At 44.8% G+C, this 15,067-nt stretch overlaps 1 protein-coding gene across 7 annotated transcripts in view; it reads right to left on the bottom strand.

The window, feature by feature from the left end:
• CHST10 (carbohydrate sulfotransferase 10) overlaps positions 1 to 13,102 on the bottom strand; it is a 32,616-nt gene extending 19,514 nt beyond the window's left edge. The window contains exons 1-2 of one of the 7 annotated variants that reach the window (XM_038386243.2): positions 12,946 to 13,102; positions 1,124 to 1,261 (exon numbers count right to left, since the gene is read on the bottom strand). In XM_038386243.2, coding sequence (XP_038242171.1) covers positions 1,124 to 1,223 — 100 coding nt within the window. In that variant the 5' untranslated portion in view covers positions 1,224 to 1,261; positions 12,946 to 13,102. The other 6 variants (XM_038386200.2, XM_038386220.2, XM_043516548.1 and 3 more) reach the window with 6 other exon arrangements.
• Between the last annotated feature and the right edge of the window lie 1,965 nt (positions 13,103 to 15,067).

Raw genomic sequence — 15,067 nt, 5'->3', positions numbered from 1 at the left:
TGGTCACCTTTATTTCATTTACTGCTTCAAAAATAAGCATAGTACAAAATAATAAAAGTTATCTAACTAAAGTCAGATCAGCTCATCTGCAGCCATAACAGAGCACAGAAATAGCCTGCAGTGACAACAGCTACAAAGAGTTCACATCCGTAAGCCTTGCTGAATAAGACTGCAGACACTACCAAGCATGCCATTTAAGTGAACTTAACTGTGCCATTTATCCATTGACAAGTCATTGAAAAGAACTGAACTGATGACCTTACTCTCCACAGTTATATTTCTTTACGTGTCTTAAAAAGATACAAGAATAGAGGTATCTTCTAACATCTCACACTCACTCTTTCTCAAAAACACTATCTGCATGTCATGTCAGTGCTTTCATCATACACTCCCTGCAGGTCTGCTTGTTAACAGCAACACATCAGTATATAGAGAATACGCCATGCTGTGTAGTGTCATCAAGTGGCTTTAAACTCCTTATCAGTCTAATACCATCTGGGCTACTTAGGCTAAGCAAAAGCTATAAGCTATTTGTCAATCAAACAGCAGAGGATAAAACTGAAAGTAAGGAGCAAGATAGGGGAGGTTAGGGTATGTGCACTGCTAATCAAACCTTACACAATGTCTCTTGAATGCTGTAACTGGATGGCAAGTATTTAAAATGGTGCAGAAAATAAAGACTATGTAGTTACTATTTAGTTACTGTGAAATTTCCCTTCTCTCTAATAAGGAACGAAACAATTCAGGGGATTGTTCTGCACTGCTTCAAACACACACCATTTGTTTACTGACTAAAATGTTGAATTTGAATTGGTTCAAGAACTTGTTTATTAAAAGGCAGACTTTCAAAATGTAATCCCCTCTGTTCCCAAATGTAGGAATCTGGTAGCAATGTCATTTTTTCAGATAGTTATAAACAAGAATGTAAACTGTAGAAGTATTAGCATTGTCACTTGCTAGCAATTTATAAAATGCACTGCTCCAGTCTCTAATCCTCTAAAATACACAAAGAGATAGCAATGTGTTGGGATCTGCTTTGGGCACAATGATTTCACTGTCACTTTTGGACAGAACATTGTTCAATACTCTGTATTATATCAAATTTAATTAAAGGTGAACTTACCATCTGGGTCTTTAAAAGTCAGTGTGATGAACTTGCTAGCAACCATGAACATGAATATCACCCAAAAGCATGCAGCTAGCAGCAGCCACTGATGGTGCATGTTGTCAGATGTGAGCCATATAAAACTTTTGTATCTTCCTGCTTAAAAAAAAAAAAAGTAAAAATTACAACATACGAAATATATTTTTTTCTATTTTATAAAACCAGAACTTTGTATAGCTGACATTAAAATACACGTTATATTTTTGCCTGAAGTCAAAAACACTTAGAGGAGTAAACTTTATAACAATATCACCTTTAATATATATAATACTTCTACAGTTATGATATAATTTTATTACTAGTGTTCTAGTAGCTGCTAGAGGCTCTAGCCTGGTAAAGGCTGCCATCATGCTAGGGTGCTGTATGAAAGGGTAGTAAAAGAATATCCCTGCACCAAAGACATGACTATTTTGGGCCCCCATCCTGCAATCGGATCCACATGGCAAGCCCTTTTTCTCTTACAGAGCCCCATCAAAGTCAACAGGGCTTCAGGAAGGTGAAAAGTTTCACCTGGAAAGATTGCAGGATCAAGTTATTGGTTTAAAGGCAAAGTACAACAGGTGGTGAACTAAAGAGGAATGGGAGAGAGGATGGAGTAACAGAGGTAGACAGTTTGCAGATATTCTGGGGTAGGAAGGCTGCATGTGGGTTTTGTTTAGTTTTGACCAGCAGCTGACATCTTAGCAAAAAAAGTTTCTCAGAAAGGTGGAATGCAATGCTTTTAAAAATAAAAAACAAAAACGATTTAGGATCCCAGACATTAACTGAATACACATTTTCAAAATGTATGCATTTGAAGGGTAGGATTTTCGAATGGACTCAGCATTGGCCTAATTCTGGTTGGTAAAACTCCCATTGACTTCCATGGAAGCAGCTAGGCCAATGCTGAGTGCTTTTGCAAATCCCACCCATAAAGGTTAAGTCTATACAACTTTTTAAAATTCTAGTTCAATCTCCATTTACCTGCCAAGACCTGAGATCCCTCAGGTGTTGATGTTTCATTGCAAGAATGAAGCAGAAGCTGTATTCCTAACCCTGCTTTCACTATCAGTACTGCCTCAACTGGTGCTGGATAAACACAAGATACCCAAGGGCCTGAACTTGGGTATTTGCACTTCACCTCTAAGAGATCTCTTCTCCGTGAAGATAAATATGATAATGAAACTTTGATAGCTCTTAACAAAATGAGGATCTAACTTACAAATGTCAAACATTAATATTACTTCACAATAATGTGGTGAGGCTTAGCTAAATTATTAGCTTCCCCACCCCTTCAATGTAACATTTTTAATTTGGCTGTTGAAAGACAGTTTCCTTCATTATCATACTTTAAGAGTTTTCTTCTTAAAAACCATGCTCAGTCGCATTCAAGTCAACTATCCTTTAGAATTTTAATAGACACTGTAGAAGATTCATCTCTGCTACCCTCACAGGAGAACAAATACCTTGTCTTCCATTTCTAGGTCAATTCCCATCTTCTAAGCACAACATTTCTGAATCAGGCTTCACTCCATTACCGAAAACTGAAGGCCAGAAAGGGCAAGTAATATGATTGGAATTCTAGAGCAAGTTCCCATTGATTTCTTTCCAGAATCAAATCTGCAATAGTTCAAAAATAGGTTTCATTCTAGCACAACGTGTTACAGCCCTTTCTCTAAGATTCGTGCTAGAGTCTCAAGTCTCAGAGGTGACCTTTTCCAGTTTATCAGAACATCCACGACAGCAACATCTTCTAGCAATTGAGCCAAAACTTTTACTCTTGTTTACAGACATCCTAGTACTTCCACCAGCACTTGAAAAATTTATTAGACTCTTACTGATCAGAAGCAGATACAAAATATGAGCCAGGAGGCCCTTCACCAATTTAGCACCATTTTTGGGAATTCTTACTCATGTTTAATGGTACCTCATTCCTTGAGTAGCTCTTCAGAAAATAAACAAGATTACTCAGAGTAAGGTCTACTAATCACAAATAAGGGAGGCAGAATTCATCCTTTAATATTCATAACATATCTGCTAGGAAGACAAGTTTTGTTATGGTGATGAATATGTGGGTGCTCAGTAAGGATTATTAACCTGTATCCCCAAATGTGATTTATGTATTCGATTTCTAAGATGGTGTGTTAGGCTATCAAAGAGGACAGTTTCAATGTACTGTACTCAGATCTGCAGGGTAGTAGCACTTAGTATATATAGGAAGCCACAGCCAGATCCTGGTCTAAGGGTAGAAGAATGATTCCACCCCAAGATAGGAAAACACAAGAGGCGTATCACCTGAGGGGGTGCACTCAGAGACTAGAAAGGGGACAGAGATACAGCCAGCCCCATAGCCATGACTATTATCATTCTCATTTTACACAAGGAGAAGCTGTGGCAGAGAAGTTACACGATTTTCATCTATCTTTTGGTAGACACATTATCTACTTTCTGCAACCACAGATGTATATTGATCATATAGCTTTCACACAGGATTCACCATAACTTGTATATAAACAGTGGGCCCTGGAGTTTGCTCCCAGCCAGCTAACCAAGCTCCCTCAATATTAACCAGCTCTTTAACTATCTCAGGAACCAAGACTACTCAGGATTCTAAATAAAGGTAACTGATTTCAAAAGTAAACCCTGTTTAGAGATTAGGCTCATTCAAAATAATGCACCTTAAGAATTTACAAAAAGCAAAACCTTACATTTTCCTTCTCTCTAAATCCTTCTAGCGGGATGCTGTATCACACTCCAAACCAGGGTTCCTGAATATCAAAATATTACCAATCTCTCCTCTTCATCTTTGTTTTCCATCATGCTTTGTGTTTCAAATAGTTCATGCATATATTTACCTGCTTCCTCTGTCTCTTTAATTTTGTTTGTTTCTGAAGTGCTTCTTTTATTTAGAGATATTTTTCCTTTTTAAGCTCTTCTGCTTCCTTCTGCATTTAGTTTTAATCCCTTTATTTTTTCTTATCTGTAGTTTGAAGTTTCTTCTGAGTCTTCTCTTTTTGGAGCACATAGAGACTTTTCAACCTCTTCCCTGTCTCTCACTTCAATACCACCAATTTGTTCTGTAGGGTGGTGAGATCAGAAAAGCTTCCTCACCATCTCTTTGTTTGCCTCCCGCTCCCTGTGCTCAACTATCTGCCCTAACTTCCAAGGAACCCTAAAGCCAGTCAGCTATAATATTCTGTCACCAGTTCTAAAAGTACTATCACATTTTTGCTCTTTAATATATTTATTAAAGAGGGTGCAACAGGGGAGGCCTCCCGATTCATACTGAGAAAGTAGGACAATTGGCTCATTTTCTTAGATGCCTGTACATGAACGCAAGAAGCCTGGGAAACAAACAGGAAGAATTGGAAGTCCTGGCACTGTCAAGGAACTATGATGTGATTGGAACAACAGAGATTTGGTGGGGTAACTCACATGACTGGAGCACTGTCATGGATGGGCATAAACTGTTCAGGAAGGACAGGAGTGGGAGAAAAGGTGGAGGAGTTGCACTGTATGTAAGAGAGCAGTATGATTGCTCAGAGCTCTAGTATGAAACTAGAGAAAAGCCTGTTGAGAGTCTTTGGGTTAAGTTTAGAGACGAGAGCAACAAAAGGTTATGTCGAGGTGAGCGTCTGCTATAGACCACCAGACCAGGAGGATGAGGTAGACGAGGCTTTCTTTGGATAACAGAAGTTTCCAGATCGCAGGCCCTGGTTCTTATGGGGGACTTCAATCACCCTGACATCTGCTGGGAGAGCAATACAGAAGTACACAGACAATCCAGGAAGTTTTTGGAGAATGTTGGGGACAACTTCCTGGTGCAAATGCTGGAGGAACCAACTAGGGATTGGTCATAAACAGGGAAGAATTGGTAGGAGAAGTAGAAGTGGGTGGCAACCTGCACAGCAGCGACCATGAGATGGTCGAGTTCAGGATCCTGACAAAAGGAAGAAAGGAGAGCAGCAGAATACAGACCCTGGACTTTAGAAAAGCAGACTTTGACTCTCTCAGGGAACTGATGGGCAGGATGGGGAAAAGAGTCCAGGAGAGCTGGCTGTTTGAATGCACCGCTACAGGCTGGGGACCGACTGGCTAAGCGGCAGTTCTGCAGAAAAGGACCTGGGGATTATAGTGGACGAGAAGCTGGATATAAGTCAACGGTGTGCCCTTGTTGCCAAGAAGGTTAACGGCATATTGGGCTGCATTAGGAGGAACACTGCCAGCAGATCAAGGAAAGTGATTATTCCCCTCTATTCGGCACTGGTGAGGCAAATTTGGAGTTTTGTGTCCAGTTTTGTTCCCCCCCCCCCATACAGAAGGGATGTGGACAAACTGGAGAGTGAAGGGCCCAAATCCATCTGCTATGGATGTAAGATCTTAACTACAGTTTCTGCTAAGAACTTTTCATTTAGGCCCGGATGAGGACTAGCTAACAAAGAACAATGCACGGCTAAGAGAAAGCTGAGGTAAACAGATAACTTTGTGTGTTTCTAGTCAGTGAGCAGAGTCAGCATAACTCCGAATGTAATTGGGCATCCTTATCATGAGTTATAGATACATGAAGCACTGAGAAAGGCCTCACGGTTACTCCTTAATGCAGGGAGGAGAGAGTGGTACAATACCCCTCAGATCCCAGACAGAGTTCAGGTAGAGGCCTAATATGATTAACATGAGTTATGACATCCTCCCCTCACAGATGTATGCCAATCCTAGTCCACAGAAATGCAAGGGTCAATTTATAAACAATTGTTATCGTTAAGTACTAATTACTGCTTTTTTGCTTTAAATCTCCAGGAATGTACCTGTTGGTCAACTGGGATACCTGCTACCTCATTCCCCTGGATCCCAAAATTAGGATTTAACCTATATACTTTAATAGACATAGTTTGGGGGTAATTACCTGTGTGTCAGTAATATGTTAATTTGGTCCTTGGGCAGAACCATTATGTAATCTTTTAGATCATTGGCTTATTGCGCTTATCTTGTCTTGCTGCTGGAACCTATCCGGGGTTTGGGAAACCCATCCCCGTCGCTTCTCTCCGCCCAATGAGCACCATATATAATCTATTGTAACTAATTGTTTTGCAGTGTCTCTGAGCCTGATAATCAAAGTGACACTCCGCCAGCGCTGTGTGTAATAAACTCCTGTGCTTGACTCTACACGGTGTGGATTATTGTTCCTTCAGAGAGAGTCCTGCTGAATTGGAATTAATTTACAAACTGGATAAAATTAATTTAGGCTTGAATAAAGACTGGGAGTGGATGGGTCATTACACAAAGTAAAACTATTTCCCCATGTTTATTCCCACTCCCCACTGTTCCTCAGACATTCTTGTCAACTGCTGGAAATGGCCCACCTTGACTATCACGACAAAAGGCCCCTCCCCCCTTCCCCCCCGCTCTCCTACTGGTAATAGTTCACCTTAAGTGATCACTCTCGTTACAGTGTGTATAGTGTAAATCTCCCCTCTGTACTTTCCATTGAATGCATCTGATGAAGTGAGCTGTAGCTCACGAAAGCTTATGCTCAAATAAATTTGTTAGTCTCTAAGATGCCACAAGTACTCCTTTCCTTTTTGTGAATACAGACTAACACGGCTGCTACTCTGAAACCTGAAAATTATTAGGGGGCTGGGACACATGACTTATGAGTGAACTGGTCTTATTTAGTCTGCAGAAGAGAAGAGTGAGGAGGGATTTGATAACAGCCTTCAACTACCTGAAGGGGGGTTCCAAAGAGGATGGAGATAGGCTGTTCTCAGTGGTGGCAAATGACAGAACAAGGAGCAATAGTCTCAAGTTGCAATAGGTCTAGGTTGGCTATTAGGAAAAACTATTTCACTAGGAGGGTGGAGAAGCACTGGAATGGGTTACCTAGGAAGGTGGTGGAATCTTGTATATCACAGCAGGCAAAAGTGCGTCTGCTGCATGTAGCCGGCATGGTCAGTTGAGCAGTTACACTTCACAATGGAGAGTTGCTAGGTGTGCTCGCCAGGCAACCAGGAAAAGGAATTTCAAAAATTTGTGGGACTTTAAAGGGGAGGGGTGGCTTTCTATCTGCCTAACCAAAGAAATTCATAACAGTGACCAGAGCCATCAGTGTGGGGCATTGTGGGACAGGTGCTGGAGTCCAGTTTACGTAAGCATAGGGTGACCAGACAGCAAGCGTGAAAAATTGGGATGGGGTGGAGGGTAACAGGTGCTTATATAAGATAAAGCCCCAAATATCAGGACTGTCCCTATAAAATCAGGACATCTGGTCACCCTACTTAAGTAGCACAGTGTCTACACTCTGACTGCATTGATCTAACTACATCAACTGTGACTCTACACTGCTCGGGGACGTGGTGTTATTAAATCGGTGTAGCGGGGTGCTTACACTGGCGGGAGCCAAATTTAACTGAAGACTTGTCCACAGTTAGGTCAATATAAGCTGCCTGTGTCGACCTAACCATGTAGTGTAGATTAGGCCTATATTTTTTCCATTCCTGGAACGTTTATTGAGGGGGCCCACAATATCCACCGACACTCGGGCAAACACCTATTTAATAATGGGCAGAGATTGTAACAGTGGTTTGCAGGGTCCCTTTGACCTCTTATGCTTCTGACATAAGACACAACTCGCACAGTATCTATTACTGTCTCAAACAGTGAGGCCAATAGAAATTCTTTTTAAGCCTGCCACAGATTCTCTCCACTCTTAAGCATCCTGCATATGGACAATCATGAGCTAATTGGAGCAATTCTCTCCTGTACTTCTCAAGCACAACTCTACCTGCTTGCAAACCTCAATAGGACCATCTCTTTCTCCCTGTGGGAGCCTGCCTATATAACGAACCTCTGACAAAAAAAAATATACCTTCTCCTTCCTCAACCAGGGTATTATTCTGAGCTGCAACCCTCCCATGGCCCAGAGAACGGTCATCTTGTTGAGCCTTCACCAATTCCTTTTGAGCCTCACTTAAATTTATAACAGACTCTGGCACAGCAGAAGAATTCTCAAATTCTTCCTCTGAAGCCAAGCCGCTACTCTCAATAGACAAAGAATTGAGGATATTCTCCCCTCTCCCTCACAGCATTCCCTGCTGTCCACAGACAAAGCAGGTGAGTCAGAGCCAAACTCTCTCTGGCTGCATGTTAGAACATGAACCTGCTTAGACATGACTAAAATGTTATTACCTATTAAAATATCACCAGGCAGCAAATTTCTGACCGTTAAAATCCTCTCACTCAAGGGAGATCTTAACCAGAGCCACAGTCACGAGAACTCAGCCAAAGCTAATGTATTTAAACTCTTACCAGGGAGTTTGGCTTCTCTTAGCAAACGCTCCTTCACCGAAGTGCCTTGGGACACCGTATCTCTCCAGCCTACAATCTATGCCATTCACTCTATCATTCTTAGTAAGCTCTTCACTACCTTCCCAAGACAGAGCCCTAACATTATTCACTGTGCTATGCACTTCCTCTGCTGTTCCCTCTGGGGCGACTGTAGTAGCATTGGGGATGCAGGTTGTGGGGTGACCTTAAGTTTGGGACAATTTGGCTTTATATGGCCAGGAGACCCGCAGTGATGGCAGACTACCTGCCCTCCCTTAGGGCAAGGGCTTTTAAAACCTGGGGCCCCTTGAGGTGTTTTTTTTAATCAAAGTTGAGATTAGGTTTATTCCTAGACCCCTTTTTTCTCTTCACCTGGGGAACAGAGAGATTACCCTTCCCCTGAGGTTTGCACCCCCGATGAACCCTTGACTCAATATATTCATCAGCAATTTCTGCTGTCTCCAAAATAGTGGAAGGTTTTTTTCCCCCCCACAGACGGCTGCTTTTATTTCATCAGTCACCATTCACAATAGTTCTTGCACCATCAGAACAAACTGTTTTTCATAGTTACCTTTAGGCTCATATTCAACATGCATGATATTGTCAGACATTTTAAGATTTTTACACTTCAATCAATAGGACTCAGGGCTAATCTTAAACCTTTTCAAAACAATTTCTTATACACCTTTAACACCACCTTGCTCCATATCATTAAACACTAGTCTTGCCTTCCCAGGTAATCTGGTCAAAAGGCCTGGCATCCACTTATCCTCTGGAATCTTGTGGATCCCAGGCTGTCAAAGGTGGACAGGAACTCCTGAATAGTCAGTCTCTGGAGTGGGCTTTCTCCCCTCGAGTAGTTCTTTGGGTGGGGTACTCACTGGCTGAGGCTGCTGCTTTTGCTGCTCCAGTACTTTGAGCTGCAAGGTGTGCTCTCTCCTTAGCTTGTAGTTGTTCCATGCATCTGCGGTGAGCTTCCTCCCCAATTTCAGCACTGGTTTTGCATCTTTCATAGGCTCTCTCCTCCACCTTCCCAGTTTCTTCCTTCTCCTTGATTTGGAGTTCCACCATCAGTACCTGGTGCTCACATTCTTCCTGGGCTGCCTGGTGCTTCAGCTGAACCAGTTCCACTGCAGCAGTCTCTGTGGCATCTGGAATAGGAGGGTGCTCAGACCCTGTTCCTTAGTCAAAGTCTATGAGTGCAGCTCTCAGTTCTTGATCTGAGGCTTTCTTTTGGGGATATTCCACTATTTTTTGCATAATTTTTCAATGTTGTTTGTTTCAAGACCCTCATCTGACTGTGATTCACTCATTGTGACTAATCTTTAAATACTTAAATACTCAATATAAAATTAAAACTTTTAATAGCAGTGGGGTTATGAGCTTTAAACCCAATTGACCGGTGGAATGTGAATCCTGCCAAGACTACACCAATTGTCACACTGTCTGGAGTGACTCATGACTGCGAGCGTCAACTTCAGAACAGACTGTAAAAAACTGGACAGACATCTCAAACTGGTGGTGTGTTCTATACTTAGACTTCACCAACCCAGTAACAAATGTGAACTCCTGGATCGCTATAACAGCCTTACCGTGGAGTGTAACATAGTCCCATTAGGCTCTGCAGTCTATCTTACCACTCAGGCAAGTTGGTAAATGGTCACTTACACCAAAAATCAAAGAATATTCAGGTTGCTTCCAGTCCCAAAAGATCAGTCACTTACCCCAAATCAATTGGTATCCTAGATCTTACACAAAGACAAGGCATGTAGCCAATTCTGTAATAAACTAACTAAAGGTTTATTAACTAGGAAAAAGAAATAAGAGTTATTTATAGGTTAAAGGAAGCCAACATATACACTCACAAATGAGTTGCAATCTAAATCCCAAGGGAGACAGAGTGGTAATGATCTGTCAATTCAAGATGTCTCTTTCAGGGCAAACAGAGGGATAAACCTGCTGGAACTCCTGCCTCAGTTTAGAGTCTCTGGCCCTGTGAGAGTTCAAACAGCAGAGATGAAAAATTCTCGTGACTCCCCGTTTTATCTTTTACATTTAGTCTTCAGGTCTGTGAGATGAACTGTCTTACATGTAGCGTTTCCAAGGTGTGATAGGGACATTCACCAATCCTTTGTGTTACAATGTTCATTAATGGCTCGTTTAATCTTGATAGGCAAACATTTTCCAAGTTATAAAGCAAAACTTACATATTTCCTTATAGCGTGGAATACAGCATTACAAGTGAGAGTAATGCATGCAGCAACTTACAAGCATTTCATAGAGACTAAATGCTAAATACACTCTTATAAGACTAATATCTATTTTGAATGAAACTAACACACAGTGAGCTGGTTTGGTTCCAGCTATGAATTTGTCAGTTCTTAGTTAATCTCTATGGCCTGACACTTGGTTTACCAGCATCACACATTGATTCCCAGATGTACGTCTACCCACCCTTTTAGAGCTCTCTCACCTATTCTTATAAAGGGAAGAAAACCTCACAAAGCTCAGCAGATTTCCTTCATTTTGCTTGCTAGACAAGTCTCTATGGAGCATACCTCTCATTTCTGACAGTGACCCTTGACTGTCAACAAGAGAACTCCTTTTTTTTTTTTCCACCAAATGCATCCGATGAAGTGAGCTGTAGCTCACGAAAGCTTATGCTCTAATAAATTTGTTAGTCTCTAAGGTGCCACAAGTACTGCTTTTCTTTTTGCGAATACAGACTAACACGGCTGCTACTCTGAAACAAGAGAACTGAATGTACTGACATTACTTTTAACCTCCTAGCATTCTTAATAGAACTAGTAGGCATGGAAAAACTCTCCCACCATGCATTTTAATCTTGATTACTCACTCATAAGAAGTTACAGGTATTCAGGATATTTTTGCTTTGGATCCCTTCTTTGGAGATGGGCTCACTCTCTCGCTCACCAAAATCTTATAAGGGAACCAACCCACAGCAAAAGAGGAGACATGAATTTTAAATAAGGAACTTGAAGAAGAGCTCTGTGTGGTTCGAAAGCTTGTCTCTCTCACCAACAGAAGTTGGTCCAATAAAAGATATTACATCACTCCCCTTGTTTCTCAAAGAAGGGAGTATAAATGATCTCCTGGATTCTACCCCTTTTTAGGGACTCCTCTCTCTCCCCGACTGTCCTTTGCATTGCATGTGTCTAAGGGTAGGTCTACACTAAGGCTACATCTACCCTACAGTCGGATTGACGCTCCGGTGATCAATGCACCGGGGGTCGATTTAACAGGGCTAGTGAAGACCCACCAAATTGACCACGATTGTTCTCCAGTGGACCCCGGTACTCCACCCCGAACAAGAAGAGTAAGGTAAGTCGTCAGCCCAGCACGGTGTAGACACTGCACTAAGTCTACCTAAGCTACATCGACTCCAGCTATGTTATTTACATAGCTGGAGTAGCGTAACGTAGATTGACTTATTGCTGTAGAGTAGACATAGCCTAAAAACGCTACATCGCCGCAGGCCGCCGGAGCACTTAAATGAAAATGCTCCTACACCCACAGGAGAGAGCTTTCCCATTGGCATAGTTAATCCATCTTCCCAGGAGGCGATAGCTATGTCAATGGGAGAAGCTCTCCCGCCAACATAATGCTGTCTAGGGGGGGGGTTGGTATAACTACGTCACTGAGGGGTGTGGATTTTTCACACCCCTGAGCCAAGCATTCATACCGACATAGCTCTGTACTGCAGACCTGGCCTGAGTTAGCCTATGTCTGCGCTGTAAGGGAGACGCTCTCCCAGCGACATAGTGCTGTCCATACCGGCACTTTTGTCGGTGAAACTTATGTCTGTCGGGAAAGGGGGGGGGGTTCACAACCCTGACAGACAAAAGTTTTACCAGCAAAAGTGCTAGTGTGGACACAGCACTACAGCGGCCTGCAGGCTGTCGTGTTCTTAGTGAAGCCCTACCCTTGCTCCCTGGACTTGTCTGGGTTTCCAAAGCCCCATGCATGGCTCGGGACGCTGGGCTGAGACGTGCCAGGGGCTTATTGGTCTTTAGGAGCTAGGAGTTCTGCATTAATCCAGGGGCGGGGGGCTTTTTTGCAATCCCTCATCACCCAGCGCCCCGGGAGGCTGGAGGGGCCAGGCGGGAAGCGCAGCCACAGCGCCGGCCCTCGCGGGAGACGGACCATCTGCCCCGCCTGCGGCATCCGGGCTGCAGGGACGAGTCTCCGGCGGCGCCGCATCCCGCCCCGCTCGCCGTTGCCGCAGCCGGGCCTCCCCCGGCCCCGGCCCCGGCCCCGGCGCCGCGCCCGCCCCGTCTCCACCTACCGGGCCCTGCAGCGCCGCTCACCGCAGCCTCGGTCTCCCCGGGCGGGGTGGCAGCTCCGCGGCCCCCCCTCACGCGGCGGCGCAGGCGGCCCGGGGAAGCGGCTCTAGCGGCTGCAGCGCATCGCGCCCCGCCCCGGCTCAGCGGCTGCCCGGCCCGGCTGCCTCCTCCACATACCGCCGGGCCCCGCGGCGCTCGCTTCCCGCCTCCTCGGGGAGGGGGGCCCGGCCCGGCCCGGCCCGGCCCCCGCCGCGCTGGAGCAGCCCCTCTCCCTGCCGGGGCGGGGGAGGAGGCAGCGGGGCTCAGGCGAGACCCCACCTCCAAGGCGCAGCAGCGCCTCCCCTGGCAGCCTCTCCGGCTAGCTCCCTTCCGGGGCCCGACCCTGTCCCCAAGGGGGCGGGCGACACCAGCACAGCCCCCACCGCAGAGCCGCCGCCTCCCTCCCGCCCGGGGCAGCGCGCTCCTCGGGCACTCGCGGGGAGGCGTCCTAAGGCCGGCCTTCGGGACCCGCAGGGCGCTGAGCATGTGGCCGGGGATCTCGTTTCAGTGAGACCTTCCAGCTGCAGCCCTTTTCGTTTAAACCCCCACCTTCCGATGGCCCCAGGCTCTCCGACCTGCTTAGCAAAAAGAACGAGGAGGACTTGTGGCACCTTAGAGACTAACACATTTATTTGAGCCTAAGCTCTCAGCTCACTTCATAGTCTCGAAGGTGCCACAAGTCCTCCTTTCAGTTTTGCGACTACAGACTAACGCGGCTGCTGCTCGGAAACCTGTCGACCCTGGTTAGCGTTTATCTAATAATAAAATCATAACCAAGCCCCAGTCCTGCGCCCCTGGACACCCACTTCCGCTGGATTATGGACCAGTTCAGGGATCTGCCCGGGGATCACATTGAAGGATCCAGGCCTGAGTGCAGGGCTGCTAATCCTCACCAGTTTATTGCGCGTCTGACAATATTTGTTAGAGCCCAGCTGCTGGAGTCATCTTCCTGATTACACGAGAGTCTCAGCTTTCTTTTTTAAAGTTTCTAGCCCTCCCAGTTGCAGGGAAAAGCTTGAAACTGTGATCTTGTGCCCCAAAGACTGAAACACCCAAAAGTCATGTAAAACAGCCCCACATGTATTACCTTTTAAAATCTCATGATTTTAAATGACAGGCTTCAGAGTAGCAGCCACGTTAGTCTGTACCCGCAAAAAGAACAGGAGGACTTGGGGCACCTTGGAGACTAACATTTTTTGACACTTGGGATTGGCAATAAATCTAGTAAGACCTGGTTTCCAAAGTGCACTCCAGACTGTCCACAGTGCCCTTGCTAGGGGTTCCTGGAGAATGACTCGGAGAACTAAGCATAGCGGGACTGCGATGCTGGAAAAGGAGATGAGTGTGTGAGACAAGTTCTTTCTTATGAAGTGGCCAAACAGAATTTAAAAAAATGTGGAAAACCTCTGCAATACAAATGATTAGAGTGCATGGTCATGTGTGGCATGAAAATAGAGATGATAATTATTAATGTTTGAAGACATAAATGGAGATTTTCAAAGACATCTGAAAGGATTTAGCCAGACAATTCCCATTCATTTCAGGGGTACTTCTGTGGCTAAATCCACCAGTATACGTTGAAAATCTTAGCCACAATCTTATAAGAAATATAAAGAAAAAAATTACAATCTAAAAAGAGAAAAACAGATCAAAGTCTCAGTTATGCAATGAGTTCAGGGTAGCCAGACACTGTGCCTCCAGAGAACCCTAGTGAAGTCATTGGGACTCTGCTCAGGGATAAGAGTCCTCCTCCACAAAGTTCACTGCAGGACTCCCATTTTAATGGGATACAGGAAGGCCCATCCCTAGGGGCTGCGGGGCCCAGGACAACCCCCCTTACCTCCGGCCCAGACCCCGCCCCCATTCCACCCCTTCCCCCAAGCCCCTGACCCACCTCTTTCCGGCTTCTGCCCTCTCCCCCAAGCGACGCCTGGAGCCGGCAGGGCGGGCTGGGGGCGGGTTGCTCACTGCTGCCGGCACCAGGCCCCCCGCTTACCCCCCCAGGCTGCCCTGGACTCCACATCCCGAAGCTCTGGATGCAGGGATAGTGGAGGAAGGGACCATGTTTGTATAGTGCCCAACACTGGGGCATAATAAGTATTGCAAGTATCCATTCAAGGAACATGGGTATTAAGAATGCACACATTGTTACATAATAGAGAATAGAACTACAGCATTTAATTATATAAATGTAATTGTGTTGGGCTGCAAAATCTAATCCCTTTACAAAATGTATCTGACCCTTTAAACTGATCCACAT

This window comes from Dermochelys coriacea, chromosome 1 (assembly GCF_009764565.3).
Source record: "Dermochelys coriacea isolate rDerCor1 chromosome 1, rDerCor1.pri.v4, whole genome shotgun sequence".
NCBI classification, from domain to species: Eukaryota; Metazoa; Chordata; order Testudines; family Dermochelyidae; genus Dermochelys; species Dermochelys coriacea.
The sequence above is the reverse complement of the archived record's forward strand: the minus strand, read 5'-3'. Positions and strand labels throughout refer to the sequence as shown.